The sequence below is a fragment of the Eutrigla gurnardus genome, assembly GCF_963514095.1.
Source record: "Eutrigla gurnardus genome assembly, chromosome: 7".
Lineage (NCBI taxonomy): Eukaryota > Metazoa > Chordata > Actinopteri > Perciformes > Triglidae > Eutrigla > Eutrigla gurnardus.
This window is the reverse complement of record NC_139921.1, coordinates 21,232,804-21,252,186: the sequence shown is the minus strand read 5'-3', so window position 1 is coordinate 21,252,186 and position 19,383 is coordinate 21,232,804. Positions and strand designations below refer to the sequence as shown.

The 19,383-nt window shown below is 40.6% G+C and overlaps 2 protein-coding genes across 2 annotated transcripts; one reads left to right on the top strand and one right to left on the bottom strand.

Annotated features, from left to right (window-relative positions):
• Positions 1–50: 50 nt before the first annotated feature.
• LOC311015876 (DNA polymerase epsilon subunit 2-like) lies at positions 51–10,704 on the top strand. The gene is made up of 32 exons (XM_084013315.1): positions 51–152; positions 1,086–1,186; positions 1,307–1,382; positions 1,488–1,565; positions 1,679–1,772; positions 1,856–1,930; positions 2,037–2,120; positions 2,511–2,567; positions 2,667–2,715; positions 2,804–2,876; positions 3,206–3,378; positions 3,471–3,560; positions 3,657–3,711; positions 4,056–4,115; positions 4,207–4,284; positions 4,450–4,558; positions 4,767–4,943; positions 5,036–5,103; positions 5,703–5,737; positions 6,414–6,685; positions 6,780–6,859; positions 6,964–7,081; positions 7,205–7,317; positions 7,815–7,899; positions 8,053–8,136; positions 8,281–8,361; positions 8,489–8,547; positions 8,764–8,873; positions 8,958–9,030; positions 9,155–9,242; positions 9,339–9,391; positions 9,483–10,704. The coding sequence occupies exons 1-32, from the start codon at positions 82–84 to the stop codon at positions 9,604–9,606; spliced, it is 2,943 nt and encodes a 980-aa protein (XP_083869441.1). The 5' UTR covers positions 51–81; the 3' UTR covers positions 9,607–10,704.
• Positions 10,701–19,357, bottom strand: nemf (nuclear export mediator factor). The gene is made up of 32 exons (XM_084012702.1): positions 19,199–19,357; positions 19,036–19,104; positions 18,595–18,697; positions 18,294–18,419; positions 18,022–18,170; positions 17,845–17,912; positions 17,631–17,720; positions 17,418–17,491; positions 17,245–17,315; positions 17,086–17,161; positions 16,836–16,976; positions 16,477–16,685; positions 16,219–16,389; positions 16,064–16,127; positions 15,795–15,883; positions 15,319–15,422; positions 15,181–15,243; positions 14,956–15,068; positions 14,751–14,808; positions 14,606–14,664; positions 14,405–14,525; positions 14,068–14,326; positions 13,905–13,947; positions 13,773–13,822; positions 13,459–13,600; positions 12,869–12,946; positions 12,572–12,790; positions 12,440–12,475; positions 12,061–12,167; positions 11,938–11,981; positions 11,739–11,818; positions 10,701–10,887 (listed from the first exon to the last, which is right to left on the bottom strand). Exons 1-32 carry the CDS (start codon positions 19,255–19,257, stop codon positions 10,810–10,812), a joined length of 3,213 nt encoding a protein of 1,070 aa, XP_083868828.1. The 5' UTR covers positions 19,258–19,357; the 3' UTR covers positions 10,701–10,809.
• Between the last annotated feature and the right edge of the window lie 26 nt (positions 19,358–19,383).

The following is a 19,383-nucleotide window of genomic DNA, read 5'->3' as shown; positions in this document are numbered from 1 at the left end:
CGTGATTCTTCAGCGGAAGTGATGAAATACATGCGGAAGTTGACATTTGGCGCCACATCTCGAAGTCAGAAACAAACAACCATGGACGTCGTTCGCAAAATAAAGACAAAAGTCTCCGCCGGCTTCAAGATGCGGGGACTTATGCTCCGGCCGTATGTATTTTAATCATTGTTGGCCGTCATAATTATTTGCTGATGGTGTCACGTTACTTCTGCCGTCGGTGCAGCAAGAGCGCTAACAAAACAGGCAGCGATAGACTTACCTGCATTCACTAAATGTAACTTGAAAAGCATTAAATCGTCACTTGAAATGACAATTCGATGCTGTCAACTGAAATGTTATACCTGCAGTGATATACCTTCAACTAACCATAACAATGTCAGCACTTTAACTGTTGTCAGTCAGCAGGGGCGATTCTAGGAACAGAGCTTTAGGGGTGCTGAGCACCCAATGATCCCCAAAAAATTATATTTTTTCCCACAAAAAACTACATTTTAACGTAATTTTGGACTGTCATTCCCACATTTGTGAATGAAAAACGTCAGACTTTTTGCGTAGGGGAACTCACTGTGACTGGAAATCTTACTTTAATGATGAGCAAAAAAGCCATCACTTGGTTTTACAAAGTACTGCAAATTAAATTGTATGGGTTGGGTCTGTTGTATTTCCATTGTTAAAATATTAAGTTTAAAATTAACCACAAGTGCTGTCTACTGTATTTTGACCATGTTAAACTTGTCAAACATGGACTTGCGTTTTAAAACACAACATGACTGTTATTTTCATATGTTTTAGGGGTGCTGGGACTCAAAAATATGGATACGCCTGTCAGTCAGTGTATTGATGAAAGCAGTTGAGATCAATCCCTGCAACCAGTTGATGTGAAACATTTAGCAGTTGTATATTGTTTAACAAGCATATTTTTTGTTATCTTCTATTGTTTGTCTGTCTATAAAGTTGAGCCATTTCAGGCTGGTGAGCTTTCTAAAGCAGGAAATAATTTCTTGAGGAAAATAAGTTTCTTCTAGATTTCAGTCAAACGGATGAAACAATAACAACATTCTTTTTTTTCTTTTTTGCTCTAGTGAAGCCAGCAGATACCTTGTGGAGGTCCTGGAGACCGTTGCTACCTCTGAACTAGATGATATTATTGAAAAGGTCCTGGATGCAGTAGAAAAGCAACCCTGTATGTACAGTTTCTCTATAGATTACTCTGTGTTTAATAATGTACATTCTGCCCTGAATGTGTTTCTGTTTACCTGAAGCCTGCTTGCAGGTTGTGACCACTAGTTTGTTTTTTCCCCAGTGTCATCTACTATGATAGAGTTGTCCGTGGTGGAGGTTGCTGTTCAGGATTGCACTCAGTCTTGTGATGAAACCATGTGAGTGTTTTTTTTTTATCTGTAATTAATCATAATGCTACAATCAGATATCCGACTACATTTTGCTCAATTAGCTTTAGCTAAAAGTGTGTAACTCTCTTCTAGAGATAATGTTTTCAACATCATTGGAGCCTTTGATGTGCCCAGATACATTTACAGTCTGGAGCGGAAGAAATTTGTGCCGTGAGTAAAGGGACAGTTTCTTTCTTGTTTGTGTCAAATTAAATACCAAAACTGTTTCAATTAGAATTACAAGCAAATATATAAAATCTTTCACTTTTTACTTTTTCACCCAGCATCAGTATGACGAGCCATTCAGCACCCAGTTTGTGTGGTTTGGCCAAAGACAAGGCTGAACTCTTCAGGGAGCGCTATACCATCTTACAACAGGTCAGTGAGTGAGTTTACTGCTATCTCCAGTATGTGTAGCATGCATGTTGTATTTATGCATACACATTTTTCTTTTTTTGTAGCGTATACATCGGCACCAGCTCTTTACCCCACCAGCAATAGGAGCTGCAGTTGAAGAGGGTCAAAACAAATTTCAGGTAACACATTTAAAACATTTGAATAAATGAAACACACTAGGAAAAACACTGGACTAGACAACAGATTATTGTTTTCTGTTGGTCATTAGTTTTTTGTGTTTTCTAGCTCAAGACAATTGAAGCACTGCTTGGCAGCACAGCTAAACTGGGAGAGGTGATTGTATTAGGGATGATCACACAAATGAAAGAGGTGAGTGAGCAAAGTTTTCCTGTTTTTCAGGACGATGCATTTTTCCATCTAAGTCCATGAGCCAGGCCAGATATTGTTATTATGTACTAAAGTATACCTAGACATGTCTGTTGAACATAGATCTCGCTATTAAGCATCGGCAAAATATGGCATACAAACTGCATCTATAGTGGTACTTGTTTATAATTGCTGACTAAGTAAACTATGCTGCATTATACGAGACATGCCAAAGATTGATGTAGACCTACTGCATTCACATACTTGCCACAAACAAAACATGTGTTAATTATTAAAATAGATAAGTAATTAAATGGTCATTATTATATACATTTTGAGTCTGAGCCCATTGACTGTCTCATGTTTCTCAATATTTGTTCATTTTTCTTGAAGGGTAAATTTTATCTGGAGGACCAGAGTGGAACAGTACAGCTGGACATGTCCAAAGCAATATCCTTTTTATATGTTTGTTGGTCAACAAAAACGACTTTATATTATACACAATCTTGTTGCTTTTAAGGTGGATGTATTCCTTAACTAGGTTCTCACCAGTTTCATAATGGCCTGTACACAGAGTCCTGCTTTGTACTGGCAGAGGGTAAGATGACTAATACTACAACTGCACTAAAGAAAATGAAAAATATGCATACAATAAAGTATTATTCTGTACATTCTTGGCCCTGTAGGTTGGTACGAGGATTCTGTTTTCCACGTCAATGGCTTCGGCTTTCCACCGACAGAGTCGTCATCAGCGACAAGGTGAGTGGACTGGAAGAAAAGTGTTCAGACAAACTTTCATTGCAAGCTAAAAACGGTGAGCTGTGTAGTGTAGTGATATGTGATGTGCACCCTGACATTAGATATTGGATGATGTCTTTAGATTTTCCCAGGTTCAGAATCTAGTGTCACATCTGTGAAGTCGCTTTACCTTGTTGATACGTGGTGAAAATGTAATTGAAGTAAAGGCAAATACCATCTATCTTTTTCTTTTTCTTTATTTCTATACAAGATAGATAACTCCTGTAGAACGTGTTAAGTTTATAAAGGACACAACAGTGAGTCACTGGTGCTTCTTGCTTTATTGCCAGGGCATACTATGGCGACCTGAACTTCTTCGGTGGTCCGTCAACCACCTCGGTGAAGGCATCAGCCAAGCTGAAGCAGCTGGAGGAGGAGAATGAAGATGCCATGTTTGTAATTGTTTCTGACGTGTGGCTGGACAACGTTGACGTGATGGACAAGCTCAACGTCATGTTCTCAGGTCTTGTATTGTATTAATCTAGACGTTACAGGTCCAGAACATGTTCATGAGACACCAGTCGTGTTTACCGTCGCTTTGTTTTCTGCCTGCAGGCTATGCTTCCATGCCTCCCACCTGTTTCATTTTCTGCGGTAACTTCTCCTCTGCTCCGTATGGAAAAACACAGATCAAGTCGCTCAAAGGTCAGACTTTTTTTAAGTCCTCTTTGCTCATAACGCACCTCAGATTTTAAGACCCTTGTGTGTGTAATAAAGTGATTTCAAATCTTTCTCTTTTAGAGTCATTGAAGGTCCTTGCTGATACTATATGTGCATACCCCGGCATTCACAGCAGGTAGGATCTCATAGTTGTTACTCTAATCTGATCTGATCCATTCTTAAAGGTTCCCTGTGGATTTTTTTAAAACCCTACTCATGTAATGGAGCTGTATGTATTCTCTATAAAGAGGTTCTGCATTTACGTGTAGAATCTATTGGCAGCAAGACAAGATTTTAGGCATCTAAAGCATCCTGGTTGCCTCATGTAGTATGAGTAGTATTGACCGATAGCCGGTGGGTTTAGAGATTGCAATGAATGTAAACATTGGTTTTGTTAGTTTATTAATAACTCCACAGGGCATCTTTAACTATCCCAGTGTCAATATTTTGAGCTTAAATGTGTTCTCCCTTATCCTGCAGTTGTCGCTTCGTGTTCGTTCCTGGCCCCGGAGATCCCGGTCCGGGCAGCATCCTGCCTCGGTAAACATTCAGAGAAGTCTGCTTTTTTAAAATCATGATGTGAGTTTTGTTCAGTGGTTTGGACACATGTGGATAATTGTGTTTCCCTCAGGCCGCCTCTGGCAGATCACATCACGGAGGAGTTCAGACAGAGGGTGCCATTCTCCGTATTCACTACTAACCCATGCAGGTAAAAAAAAACATGTTTAAAGTATTACAATGTATTTGTTATGTAGAATGATCAGGGATCTGTTGATTTGGTGAGCCATTGAGAAATGTGTCACTGGACTCGTGACATTTTGGCAGTTTTTCTGTTCTTAAAAAAAACAATGGCGACCTTTGTTTTTCCTTTTAGGATCCAGTACTGCAGCCAAGAGATCGTCATCATCAGAGAAGACCTCGTCAACAAGATGTGCAGGAACTGCGTTCGGTTGCCCAACAACAATCTTGACATTCCAAACCATGTGAGTTTCAGCTTCTCTGAACAATCTTTGTTACTGAGAGAAAATATTCTCTTTCAACAGACATACAGTATTTGTAGCTCTCTTGTTGAGGTTTCATTTGCCCTTTGTACATTTATGTTAGGTCTAATCAATCAACTCATTGCTTAACCACTCAGCCTTGGTCTCATTTCTGACAAAACACTATTTGGAATCTTTCTCCTCTCCCCAGTTTGTTAAGACCATCTTATCCCAGGGACACTTGACTCCATTGCCTCTGTATGTCAGTCCTGTGTTTTGGGCGTACGACTACTCTCTGCGTGTTTACCCGGTCCCCGATGTGATCATCTTTGCAGACAAATACGACCCATTCAGCATCAAAAACGCAGACTGCCTCTGTGTCAACCCGGTAAGAAACAGAAACCTAAGTGAGGACTCTCAAACTGTCTCAATATGGACTCACTTGTCACTGATAGATGTGTCAATAATGTATTTCTAAAGGGCTCATTCCCAAGAAGTGGCTTCACATTTAAGGTGTACTACCCATCCAGCAGAACTGTTGAGGACAGGTGGGATGTGTTCTTGAAGTTCACTTTTCTCTCCACGTCATTCACTACAAATAACTGTGGTTCAAAGCGTCATACTAACCAGCTGTGTTCTTGTGTGTTCACAGCAAACTTCAAGGACTCTAAAGGAAATCATGCTCATGTATGATACTGTATGTGGATTGGTAATCAAATTGCAATGGTGTTTTATTTTGTATGTATATGTATGTTCTGTTATGAATAATAAAGATTTTATTCTTTGTCCTGAGCATTGTAAGCAATGAGCTATTGATTTTATGGACTTTTATTTTTATTTTTTTATTTTATACTTTTATTTTGAAAATCATTCATCATCAACGTCGTCTAATGTTGGATTTTTTGGGGGGATTTTTATGGATCGCTTGGCTGTGGTACACTTGTATTATAAGAGAGCCGGCAACTTGGGGGCGTTAAAAACCACCGTATAGAAAATAAAAACGAATATATAACAGGCCGTTATGCTGAGCCGATGTGCTATCTGACCGTACCAAGATGGCGGCCTTAAGAAGTCGACAACTTCCGGTCGTGCCCCCGGAATGCTTGTGATGACCTCAACTAAATGGCGTAGACTACAGCTTTTGAAATTTGCAGCAAAAAAACAAACATCTGACAAGAGAAGGTAGCGACGAGTGCGAGTATTTCCTTTTGTTTTTAAACCCAGAACTGCAATGACACATTATGCTAGCTTCGACACCAACGTGACCAAAATGACGTAGAGCATTTCATACACCGAAACCGTTCGTGTGTTTTTGTTTACAAACGTTCTGCAGCTAATGGTGTTGACCGAAGAACAGCTGTTTACGTGTTCGCTCTCTTGGTGACCAGCCAAATAGTCCCAAGAAACAAATATATCACTTAATTTGCGCGGTCGGTGTTTTCTCGAAGACAAAGGCTAAGCTAACGGCTACGATTGATTTAGTAACCTAAATGGTTACGTTAGCCAAGTAGGTCAACGGTAATCGCTCTGCTAGCTAACCATATTAGCTCTGTCAGGCTCAAATTAATTAAACGCTAGCCGAATTGTCCCTAACAAAGTGACTAAAAGTGGACCACGAAGCTTAAGGTGTGGATCTAACGTTGTTATGAATTTAAACAGAACTGCTCGATGTTGTGTCTATTCTCGTATAACCAGCTGACATGTCATTTTTTGACATCTAACTTCTGTGTTTTGATTGCTGCTCTTTCCTGTTTGCCCATTTAGCAATAAGATTATTGGAAACCTTTGCTAATTTAATACGTTAAACGACTAATTTAGCTGTTTTCTCTTTCTTGCTCCTTGACCTGGCGGGAGGCAGGAGAGAGTGACATGGCAGAGATGGAGGAAGACGTTGGGAACCTGCCAGCCGCAGAGGACGGCAATGACTCAGACGGAGATGAAGATGAGAGACTGTTGGCTTGGATGGTAAATGACGATATGGACGAGGAAGATGATGAGGAGGAGGTGGAGGATCCACACCTCTTAGAAACTGAAGCATCTGAAACGTTTGAGTCGGATACCCCACCTGAACGCAGTGGTCATATAGCAGTTATTGACAGAAACGTCATGTATGTTTGGGGTGGATATAAGGTAAGATGTTTATTATATTAAAGTCCAAAGAGATGTCATTTCCTGTTTATTTCTGATTGCACTTTTATTAAACTACATTCTACCTCTATACAAGAATGCCCAGAACATCGGATTCTTTGACCTGTATCTGCCGAGGAATGAGATCTGGATGTACAACATGGAGTCAGGAGTATGGTAATAGCCGTTTTCATTTAAGTTGCATATCCATGATGATGTCAGAAGCACTAAATGTGTCCTTTGTATGCAAAGTAGATAAATAAAAGCCTGACTGTTCACAGGACGAAGCATGTAGCCGGAGGAAGCCTCCACGCATCCATGTCGGGCAGCTGTGGGGTGTGTGTTGATGGAGTCCTCTATTTATTCGGAGGCCATCACGCCAGGGGAAACACTAATAGGGTACAGTACACCTTCTGTTTTTTTTTTTCCAAATGATTGTCTCATGTTTGATCATAAGGCCTTGAAGCAGGTCATACTGCTGTTTGTGGTTATAACTCCTGTATTTCCTGCTGTGTTTTGCAGATCTACCGCCTGTCCCTTAGAGCTCCCAGCCTTGTTTGGGAGGAAATGAAGGATCTAAAAGGACTTCCTCCGTCCTGCAAGGATAAGCTGGGGTGCTGGGTGCAGAAGAACAGGTGAGGGATGACTAGCCCTTAGAGTAAACATTCATGTTCACTTCAGAACATGTTATGGTGTCCATCAAGTTTCAGCCATTAACTCTATTATGAGTTGTTAAAGGACCGTACCAGTGTTACTAAATGTAATTGTCCATTGACGACATCGGTCAGCAAGTTTACATAAACCTTTACCAAAATTGCTTTTCCTTTTTAGATATTGTGAGATAGTTTGATTGTTTACGTTTTGTCCATATTTATTCTTTTAAGAAACTATTTTTCCAGGTGTTATAGCATTAGACTCAACAGCTCTTAGCTCTGTTGTGATTAAAACAGCTCAGAGGGCGGTAGCAAAGTATAAAGGAGGTCAATGATTGGCTGAAAGTTAGACCTCGGGCTAAACAATTAGATTGGTATGGTCCTTTTTAATACAAAATAATCAATGTAGAATGGTGGTCGCAGATTGTCGTCTTGGGGGAGATAGTTTAACTGAGTTTTGCCTGATATTGTTTCCACAGAATTATATTCTTTGGGGGCTACGGCTACGCGGCACAAGGAACACATCAAGGAACTTTTGAGTATGATGACGCCTCTTCATTTGGGGTTTGTAAACAAAAATCCTCTTTACTGGCATCTTTTTTTATCAGTGTTTATATCTGAATGTTATTGGTTTAAAGGCAAGTTAACAAAAAGGGTGGAGTGTCTGTTTCCTGTAAAGACACTGTGTTTCTTTTTTTTTTTTTTTTGCTGCTGCAGTGGGACAGCCCTGGACGAGGCTGGAACAACCACATCCACGTCCTGGACCTGGAGACATCCACGTGGAGCCAGCCCAACACCACGGTAAACACATGCACAGACACTAGCAAAGAAAGGCCTTATCATTGTCCGTGTCATAATCACTGTTTGGTTTTTGTTTTTACTCTTGAGGAATATGAGAATAAACGCTGAAAAAAATGTTTTCTCTGTTGGTATGTCCTGATGTAGGGAACCACCCCATCACCCAGAGCAGCTCATGCTTGTGCCACAGTTGGTAACAGAGGCTATGTGTTTGGGGGACGATACAAGGTAATGAAATAACAAGTTAAGAATTCAAGACGCGGGTGTCTTGAGAATTAGTGGTTCATTATTGTCGTATGATTCACTATAAAATGAGTAATGATTAATTCCAACTTCCATCTTCTTTGGTCCACAGGACTACAGACTAAATGACCTGTATTACATTGATCTGGACACATGGCAGTGGCATGAAATGTAAGTGGTGCTCTTTTAATTTAATTCCACAGAATAATCTGGGAAGATAATAATAGTTAAAAAAAAAAACCTCTTAATATCTGGTTATCTTTTGCAAATTTAATGTGCCTCAAAAATTATACATCTTCCACTTTTTCCATTGGAGCATGCTTCCCCTTAAGCATCCTCTTAATTGTTCTTTTTTGCTGGAATATGTCCCCTCTGTCGCTGTTGTAGGAGCGTTCCCCAGCAGGGTCCTGTGGGCCGGTCTTGGCACTCCTTCACTCCTGTGTCACCAGACCACATCTTCTTATTTGGAGGCTTCACCACAGACAGAGAGGCACTGAGTGAGCCTGACACTTGTGATAGAGTAGAGTGAACATCGCATGGAAGTGATCGCTGGTCTCACACAGTTGTGTTTTTTTTTTCAGGTGATGCTTGGCTGTACTATGTGAGCAAAAATGAATGGAAGCCTTTCAAACACAGTCACACAGAGAGCCCAAGGTAATCCTCTCATCTTCATCTACAAACATCAGTGTTTAGTACATTTGGAACCACTCATTTAAGTGTGTGTAAGCTAACATACTGTAAGGAGACAGTTCTTGACATTGTGCTGTGTGTATTCAAGGCTGTGGCACACGGCATGCTCCGGTCCTGATGGAGAGGTGTTTGTCTTTGGAGGCTGTGCCAACAACCTGTTGTCTCATCACAGAGCTGTAAGCACATACTGTTTTTTTTTTTTTTTTTTTTTAAACGCACATGAAACGTTTTCAACTGAAATTAATAAAACTTTTTTTTTTTCTACACTGCAGGCTCACAGCAACGAGTTATTGGTTTTCAACGTTCAACCCAAATCACTAGTTCGGTGAGTGTGAACTTACTTTACACCTATGTGTGAGATGGTTTTTTTTTATTTTTTTATTTTGGGCTCAAATATTCCTCTCCCCGCTCTCCAGGTTCTGTATGGAGGCCGTTCTGCAGCACAAGGAGTGTTTGTCTCGTTATTGGGACTGCTTGCCGAAACACCTCCTGCACAGCCTCAAACAGAGAATGGCACGCGTCAACACACTGGGCTCCTAGGCTTAAAGGAAGCTGCCAATCTAGTCCAGAGGATTATGTATGTATGAATCTTACTCTCAAAGCAGGTCGTCCTATTGGAGCTTAAGTTTTAAGGTGTGTGGACACATTAAAACATATTGAAGCAATAGTGTGGAACTTTTGGAAATGAGTCCCGACTGGCATGCTAAGGTTCACATACATGTCCTCAAAGCTCTTTATTACCTTTTTCTGTTTATTATCTCATAAGTGTTGAACTCTTGCAAAGCCAGTTGAACTTTTAGTGGAGTGGCAGTGCAGGTGATGCACAACATTTAAGGGAGCAGAAGTCTTGCACTACTTTTGGGTTAGTTTTTGTTCAGGTTTCTTTGCGACCGCTAATTTTCTCATTGCTCCTTTTGAAAAGCTTAAAATGAATGGCTTGTTTTGTTATTTCCATGGTAAATTGCTACTTCTGTACTGGATAAGAAAACTTGATTATAAACAAAAACATTTTGGCAGCATGTAGTAACTGCAATTACAGTGAAGCTATGACCGTGCTTTTGTGTTTAAGGGAGAGTTTGTTGTTTTAATCAAAAAATATTTTTTGAAACCATGTGAGAAAATGCATTGTTATTGAAGCTAATGTGGGAAAATCCTTAAACAAAAACATCCGATAAGCTCTTGTTGAAATTGTGGGTTTCAGTGAAATTTAAAATGTGACTTATATCTTATCACTAGCAAACACAAGGCTGACAGGTGCCGTGCAGGGAAGGAGCCTGTTGCTTCAATGGTTGCTCATCTTTAATGCAGATGTTTGCTAAATCTCATAACATAATTTGTCCTAAAGTTGGTGCTTTATTATACAAGACTATCTTTTGTGGGGAAATGTGTGAGTTCTTTTTTCTGAAAGAGGCTTTCTGGATCCTGTAGCATTTTAATTTTATTTAATCGATAACTTGAAAACAGCGAGTGTATTGGACGTTGAGCCACGTTGCACTGAAATGCCTAATGTCAGGGCTTTTTTATTTGCCTGGTTTGCACAATATTCCCTTGGTGGTCTTTTTTTTTTTTTTTTTAATTGTAGAGTATATTGCATTCTGTTACTTCGTACTCAAAAAATAAACACATACCATAAGTTGATTTCTGTTGAGCTTTGTTAATTTACATGTTACACTGTGAACTGTATCAGATCTTGAAATGTAGATGAAGTCGGCAGGGTCCCACGGCTCTGTTTTCACTCATCTCTCATTTCTTCTTGGCAGCCAGCAGGTTTGGAGCAGAGACTTTGACTTTGCCTGGCATGTTCCTGGATAGATCAGTATCCTGCAAAACGTGGTGATATTAGAGGGGATACAGTTTGAAAAGTACATCAAGGAAAACAAACTACCCCGTGAGGAAGACTGCAACTATTGATTGATTAGAAATGCATTGTCAATTACTCCTTTAGACTGTTTAATATAACCCAGTCAACAAAATTCATAAAATGTCAAATTCATAAAAACCCATGGTATCATAATACCTGTTCAAGTCTGAGTGTGATAAGTCCAAAACAGTCATAAAAACCCATAGTATTTTTTTTTTTTTTCAAAAAAAGTCATACTATAGTATGTTGAAATTCCACGGAAAAAGTCAGTCAAAAATATTCATAAAATGTTGTCAAAATCAGCTTAAACAGTCATGAAATTTCATGGTATCGTATGGCTGTTCAAGTCTGAGTGTAATAAGTCCAAAACAGTCATAAAAAGCCATAGTCATTTTTTTTCTTCAAAAAAAGACATACTATAGCATGTCGAAATTTCTCGAAAAAGTCAGTCAACAAAATTCATAAAATGTTGTCAAACTCTGCTTAAATAGTCATAAAACCCCATGGTACCGTATGCCTGTTCGAGTCTGAGTGTAATAAGTCCAAAACAGTCATAAAAAGCCATAGTCATTTTTTTTCTTCAAAAAAAGTCATACTATAGCATGTTGAAATTTCACGAAAAAGTCAAAATGTATGAAATGTTGTAAAAATCAAAATAGTCATAATAAATATGTCAGAATATAGAATGCCAGATTATAAAGTTATTAAAAATGTCACAAAAAAGTCCTCGTATATATGCCATAAAAACATTCACAATGTCATAGTATTGATAAAATTAATTAATATAAAAAAATACAGATTACTTCTTTACCTTAACACTGCGGAACAGGTCTTTCTCTCTGGTTGACACATCTCTGGCTTTCGTGAAGCTTAAAACCGCAGTGCGTGCAGCTGGTACAAACAAACAAAGAATCCATTTTAAAAGCAATCATTTTCACTGTTAAAAAAAAAATTTTCAGCATAGGTTTTCTGAATGTAAAAAAAAAATGCTACTTGTCGACTTCTCTTACCTTTTCCTTTCTTCTGAGCACCTGGTGTCAGTTTCACCTTGTGTCTGTGGCAAACAAATAACTCATTTAGCACCTGTAAGCTTCCCTTTGTCTCTGACACGCTAAAAGGTTAATTGTGCTTACTTATAGTTGGAAAGGGCGGTGTATGGAGCACAGACTGGCACAGCAAACATCAGCACATCTTCAGGATGAGGCTGGCCCGACAGAGAGGTGAGCAGACTCTCTGCTTCCTGAGGCAGCACAAAGGAAAACTCTAATTAAGCAGTAAAATTACAGGTGGGGCCATCAAAGGGCCAGTGTGTTGCACTGAATATTAAATGTATAACTGTGTTTTCATTCACTGTCCCTTTAAAATGAATTATGCAGAATTAACATCCCATCTTAATCCCGAAAGAGTTCAAAATGATTAAAGAAATATATGTATATCAAAGAGGGAATGCTGATTTATTTCTAGTTAGCATTAGAACTTGTTATCAATAGTGTAAGGTTTACAAGAACGCACCTCTGCTCCGGGGTTGTCCTGGTCCACTTCATCTTCCTGAAAGCGAGGACACCATTCATAAGGGATGATTCAACGTATAAAATACAAAGATTGTTGAAAACATAGTTTATCACAAAACAAATTGTCACGTACCTTGTCCTCCTGTTCAGCAGGACCTCCCTCCTCCCCAGTTTGTCTCTCCTCACCATCCTCCCCTGCCCCTGTCTGCTCGGGTTTTTTCGCTGCAGCCTCCACAACACGAGGTTTCGGGGGTTGTTTCTGAGGGGCTGGTTTCCTGATGGGTTCGTCTTTCCCCTTCCCCTTCTTTCCCTTCTTCCCCTTATCCTTCTCTTCCTTCGTGGAACCAGCTGACTACGGGAAGAAAAGCGGTTCCACTGTTACTTATTGTGTCGGCCTCAAGGACACACATGTGTTGACCTGAGACCTCACCCCGAGCAGCTGCATCATCAGCTCCCTGTCCTCTTCATCCTGATCTTTGTACTTCTCCTTGATCTTCTTCAACTTGTTCTGCAGGGACAACGTGGATGAAATTCACACGACAACAACACAGATTGAAGTATCGGATCAGTTGAGGTTCGATAAGGGAAGGTGTTGTTTGACTTTATCAAAGATGTTATTTCGGTCATGTCTTAAATCATTATTTATTTCTGAATAATGGATACAAAAATAAAGAAAAATGCTCCCATCTAGCAATCCAATCTACATTTATAGTCATATTATTAAGCAAGGCTTGACTCCCAGATGAAGGCATGTAGCCGAAAACGCGTTGGAGTCCTATCCAAAGAGCACCTCAAAGCAATCAATACTTTTGAGTCCAGGAAGCGCTCCTCTATTGACTTTTCCTACATTGACTATGGTTTGTTCTAGGGTTTTATTCTTCAAATGTACTTTTCTCCTCTATTGTAAATCGCATCTCCTTTGGAAAGATTTGCAAACTTACGCTTGTAAGTTGTATTACTTTTTGTTTAACATTTGATCCTAAGAACCAAACATCTTATCTTATCAGACTCCTCTCTTACCCTTTGGCCTCTTTTCGGTTGCGGCAGGGAAGGACATCCTCCACCTTTGGATCCCGGCTCCACTGCTGATGCAACGGACAAAGTCTCAGTCTTCTCCTCAGCGTCGCAACCTTCCGGTTTCTGCTTCTTCTTCTTTTCTTCTCTAATGGCAGAAAAAAAATGTTCAGAAGGTTTACATAAAATAAATATTGCTGGTTACGTTTTTTTGTTAAACCAACACCACCTGTTGCTGAACACCTCTTAAGTTTGTATGAGCTTAACAGGAAATAGAACACATTAACTGTAAGTTGTTGTATTTTATTCCATTCATTCACCTCCTCTGCTTGGCCGTCATGTGTTTCCTCCCCTGTAAGTCTACCTCAGCCTGAAGAGAAATAAATGAAGTGTTATTCCTTTATGATACTTAGAGGATCTAAACATTTGGAATAAGATAGCGACTAATTTACCTGAGTGCTCGCTTCCTTTTTGAAACCGGGGTTCAGAGTACTCCTAGAAACAAGGAGAGACACGTTCATTAAGTAACATTCATTGTTGTGTGCAATGATTGATAGAATGGATATGTAGAAAGCCATGCAAGGCCTTTCCATTCTCACAATGTGTAATAATTACCTGCTGGGCTGCAAATGTGACAGGGAGATGGTCGTATCCGGAAAGCTGAACTCATCGCTCTCTTCGTCCTTGATCTCCTTTTCCTCCCCGCTGTCTTCCTCTTCACCCTTCTCTTCCTCTGCTTCCATGTCGTCGTCCTCCTCGGGAACAGCGTCCAGGGCTCCACTCACGCCATCATCCCCTTCAACCGCCTTCTTAGCCTTCTTTTCCATCTCCCCAACTCCTTCCTCGCCCTGATCCTCGTTACTGCTGTCATCACCTGCAAAGGCAACGGAATCAGCTACAAAACCCGACCGCGGTTGTCGCACACGCAGTCAATCATTTGGTGTCTGCTTACCTAGCAGCTCCTCTCCCTCCACCAGCAGCTCGGCAGCTCCGGACGCGACATCCTCCATGTCCTCCTCCACGGTCTTCACCTTTCTCTCCCCTCGGTGCCGAAACACACTCTGCTCATCGACCTGCACCGACGCCAGCGTGAAAACGTCATTACATGAAGACAATGATTGCACGTGTACTTACAGCCTATTATGCCATTTACCTTGAAGAGAAATCCGAAGCCCATAATCAAGTAAGAAGGTGGCAGAAAGTTTTTCTTTCCTGGAGAGAAAAACGTCAAATGTTAGGTCCTCTGTTAGATATCATCATTAGCCACACACACACACACACACGTTAGTCTGTCCTACCTCTGATCATGAAACTTCCAGTGGTCAGGTACTCTCCAGTGGGAGCCGTCTTAGACACCTGAACACAAGTAATAGATATACAGACACTAATCAATATATGCTATATCAATGCCATGATTTGTGATGCACGAGAAAACTCCAGTGGCTACTTTAAAAGTTGCATGACACGCTGGTGAATTTTGTTTGCGGGATATGGATGACATACCTGTTGATGATGAACCCACCAAGCGCTGGTGATGATCTTGGCATCCCAAGCAGCGCTGTAGCACACAGACATGGTGCCAGCTTCTGTCAGGGTACGAGGAGGGATGGGGTCGCCTGCAGCGGGAAGACAGACGGGCAGAGACGCAGGCGGATGAGTGCGAAAAAAGAGACATCACAAATTGGAAAAAAAGGAGGTCAAATAGCAGCCGGAAATGCGGCGGTTTACCTGAGGGGTTTTTGATGACGCAGCTAGTTGCTCCGTGGAGGTCGGCGTGAACATAGATATCCCCTGTAAAAGTAATTATACATGAAGGTTGCTACTTTTTAAGGTAAGAGAGTGTGTGTGTATAAGTGAATGCATTACCAGCCCGGAGGTAGCGTTTGACAATCATCTCGTTCTGCTGCTGATCCCTTCCAGCGATGACGAGATAATTTTCCGAGCTGATGAACCACAAGAACTTCTCAAACCTGCCAAAAGCGGAGAAAATGGTTGAAACAATGAAACTAATAAAGATTCTGCATCAAAGTCTGATTATGTATTAGATTAGGCTAGATATCATTTTAAACTTTGGATATTGTAATAAGGCATAAGGGATGTGTTTTCCTGGATTTAAAGGCTGCATCACAGAAAGGTCTCTGAACTTACCAGACTGTTCTATTCAGATTACTTATCATTATTTATCAAAACTGTCATTGCATTAATATTTTGTGAAAGCATTAATGGTCAACCCAACAATACCGTTGCAATATTGCTTTCACAGTATTTAGTTATCAATATTGTGATAGTGGATTGTCTCCATATCTCGTTGCGCTGGGTACATGTGCTGATGTGTTTCTCACCAGTAGACTTTCCTGGCTTTCTGAATGGTGGTTACAGTCTGGACCTCTTTGAGTGTTTTCTGTGTTTTTTTCTCTGCAGATTTCATAGCCTGGAAGGACATTCAAGTAGAAGAACATTAAACAGTAGACAAATGTGTTTCTAAGCAATGATCCTTAGAAACACAAACACTTAGATTGATGCCAAAGATGTTTCTTGCTCATCATACAGTTATTTGTCACCGTAACTTTGAGCGCTAATTGAACCTGAGTGAAGAAAACTGCTTTCTTACCTTACCTGCTGCTTCCATGGTTTTATGCTCCTTTTTTTCAGCACTGCGTTTGAAGTCATAGTACCTGCAAAAGCACAGTGACAAGGTCAATCAGAGGTCAAAACAACACCACACGATGCTCAATTCAATGCCTAAATGATTACATGCAAACCTACTTTTTGGCATTGGCATAAGCCGACAGGCCGAGATCCACATCCACCAAAGTGGGCTTGTTCCCTTGCAACTTGTTCTGTCCTTTGTCTTTATTTTTCTTTTTCTTTCCTTTTTCCTCCACTACATCTTTTTTCTCCTCCTCTTCCTGGTCTTCTTCAGAAATATATGGGTTCCTAGAGCGAAACAGACGCATATAAGGCAAGTGTCACAAAGGGCAGGCCGGCCAGTGGGACTTTAGTTACTGCGTGAGATGGTCTCACTTTAAAAGCATGGTGATATGGTTGGTCTGCAGCTTCAGCTCCTTGATGGCGCAGGCCACCGGGTCTCCAGCAGCCTGCGCCTCTTTGACGATAATGCCGATCTCGGTCCAATCCACCTGATTCGCCAGAGCACTGCGCACCACCTGCAGCGCCCTCTCCACCACCGGCAGGTTCATCTCCACCAGTTCACCCTTTATTCTGTCAGCCTCCTGCAACACACCAGGAAATATTTAAAGCATTTCAGCAATTTGAGAGCTTCCATTTATTTTAATATTTCACAAATATACATATGGGAAAACAGGAGGCATTCTGTGCAGCATTCACAGCAGATTAACCTTAACGTTGGTAGTAATGCTGACCTGTGCTTGGTGCAAGGCTACCAGTCTCTGCTCATGATCCCTCTTCACATTTTCCAACTTCTTCATAGCCTGTTTCTCCTGCTGCAACGCCTTCATGTCGATCCTCTGGCTCTCCATCTTAGAAAAGAACTCATCCACTGCCTGATTGAGAGGATCGCGTTTGGATTTACATCACATTCTTGCCAAAAGGTGTGAATTCACAGTGTAAAGGAGAAATGAAGAGACATAAAACAACATAAGCAATATTTACCTTGTCAAAAGTATCAAACTCCAAATAGGGGCTCTTTGCGTGCTGGGCAAAAAGGAATGGGTGGAATTCATCATATCTGTACGTAGACATCATTGACACAAGTTAATAAACAACTTTTTTCAGCAGAAAAATGTATGTATAGTAACAATTTAGACGTACGTGAGAAGTTCTTCGCTGGGTTTGCCGGGAGTCAAACTTGGTTTCTTCTCACTCTTTTGAACGATGTAACCCTTGAATCAAACAGAGCAGTGTTTGTGAATACAACTTACCTGTTACAAGAACCCAAAGAACGTTCCCATCAACATAAAGACTGCTTATGATAGATCCCTTACTTTTCCACTGAAGTTCTCCGTTTTCTCCAGATAGGTTTCTGCGATCTGCAGGGCTTCCAGGATTTTAGGTGCAACTGAAAACAGCAGTCAGATCAAATACTGTATTTACAGAAAAACATTCATAAATATCAAATCTTAAACTCGAACCATTACATGCACTGGGCTGTTATTGCAATAAACCATAAGCCAGTAAACTTGATTTCTCTACTGTACCTTGGGCAGCATCAACTTGGCTGTCAACTTTGACAGAGCTGGGAAGTCCCGCCTCTATCAGACTGTGTTCAATCAGAGTGGCTCCATAAGCTGGAGAAAGGACACAAAACACGACTCAGTCTGTTCACTTACACGATTAAATCCTTTTAAGCCATTAAACCTCGAGTGTGTCTGTTTCAGTTTAACAATTCAGACCTGTTGCCTGCCTACTTACGGAGGTGAGGGTTCAGAACCCTTTTTATTTGCTCTCCATGCGTTGCCGTGCTGATGATTTCAGTGAGTCTACATGAAAAAGTAATGAGAATTTGTTCAGGCATAACGTAGGTTTATTGAATTCTCATGGATGTCCATCTGATCCATGAACTCAACAAGTACTTAAAGATGTGGTTACCGCTCTAAACTGATGAGAGGTTCAGGGGGTCGGGCGCTCTCCACAGGGTACCGCTCTCTGACAGCAATCTTAACATCTTCTACCTCTGCTGTACGGAACCGCAACAGGTTCAGAATGGTGTATTCGTGGTCTGCGAGAATGACGTTACCCTGAAGATGGATATGGACAGACCAACAAATGCACACAAACACATGTAGAAATGTCATGGATCGGGATCAGGGTTGAAAAAAAAAACAGAAGTTCGAGGTACACGTCTCACAATTTCTTCTCACCCTGTCGTACAGTTCAATAATCAAGTGGTAGGCAGCCTCATCTGAGCCAAACTGGATGTCAACAATCCTGTCGATCCCAAGCTGCTTAACCTGGGTCAACCGCCGTGACTTCAGGTGTTTCCGACACTGAAGGAAAAAGTTTGATCACAACTAATAACGTTTGTACTGATATTGAAAGACTTGGACTTCATGGAAGCAATGGTTTAAATGTTTTATATCTCAGTGAAATCTGAGAAATTATTATTTCTATGACAAAAAAACAAAGTGAGTCAGTATTATTCAGTAAGTAAGATGTTCTTACCTTCATTGCAAAGCCCGAAGGCATCATGTTCTTGGGCCATTCGAAGTCTGTGGAGTGAATACGAGTCCCAGACTCGATCAGGATAATAGCTTTGCTGTCAGGCCTGAGACAAAAATATGACACGTAGTTAGTTATACACACTGACTTAAAGTGAGGGAACATAACTCCATATGTAGTCATTTATTTACTTAAGTACAATTTAGAGGTACTTTACTTCTACTCCACTCCGTTTTTTTACTACATGTATTTGACAGCTATCACATAATACTATAATACTACCATAATACTATGTCTCATACATGAATCCCATAGTGAAAACACTTTCTTATCGGTATTAAATCATCTGTATATCGCGGTATTGACACTGTACTGGAGCTACATGAATGAAACATCATTCCAGAGAAACTTTTAGAAGTTTGATGTCTTTCAAACCGTCCTTACTTCTGCAGACGGACGAGATAGGTCTTGTTGTCGATGTCGTAAACGTTGTTTACTCTCATGCCAATGTAGCTGTGGAAGAATGAGGCACAATAAATGACTGATACTTCCAGTACACATTGACGACGGTTAGCATAGCCACTCGGCTGGTGGTAATATCACGTACTTGGCATTGATCTCGGCAATAACTGCCCTGATGTCCACTGTGGTGAATCTCGTTTTCATCGTGGACAAAATAGCTGGCTAAAAGGGTGGGAAAAAACGGAGAAATTCACATTTCTAATGCAACATCTGAAAGTAAAACACGCAGGGTATTGCTGAGCATGCGCACAAAACTACTTTTTACGGAAG

Bases quoted from the DNA above. Each gene is read 5' to 3' on its own strand.
- LOC311015876 (XM_084013315.1), top strand. From the start codon at position 82: ATGGACGTCGTTCGCAAAATAAAGACAAAAGTCTCCGCCGGCTTCAAG. The intron at 2,877-3,205 runs GTGAGTGGACTG...CTTTATTGCCAG, and splicing joins GAGTCGTCATCAGCGACAAG to GGCATACTATGGCGACCTGA. The intron at 8,548-8,763 runs GTAAGTGGTGCT...TCGCTGTTGTAG, and splicing joins ACATGGCAGTGGCATGAAAT to GAGCGTTCCCCAGCAGGGTC.
- nemf (XM_084012702.1), bottom strand. From the start codon at position 19,257: ATGAAAACGAGATTCACCACAGTGGACATCAGGGCAGTTATTGCCGAG. The intron at 16,686-16,835 runs GTCAGCATTACT...GGTGTGTTGCAG, and splicing joins TAGCCTTGCACCAAGCACAG to GAGGCTGACAGAATAAAGGG. The intron at 12,168-12,439 runs GTGCGTTCTTGT...GTGCTGCCTCAG, and splicing joins AGGACAACCCCGGAGCAGAG to GAAGCAGAGAGTCTGCTCAC.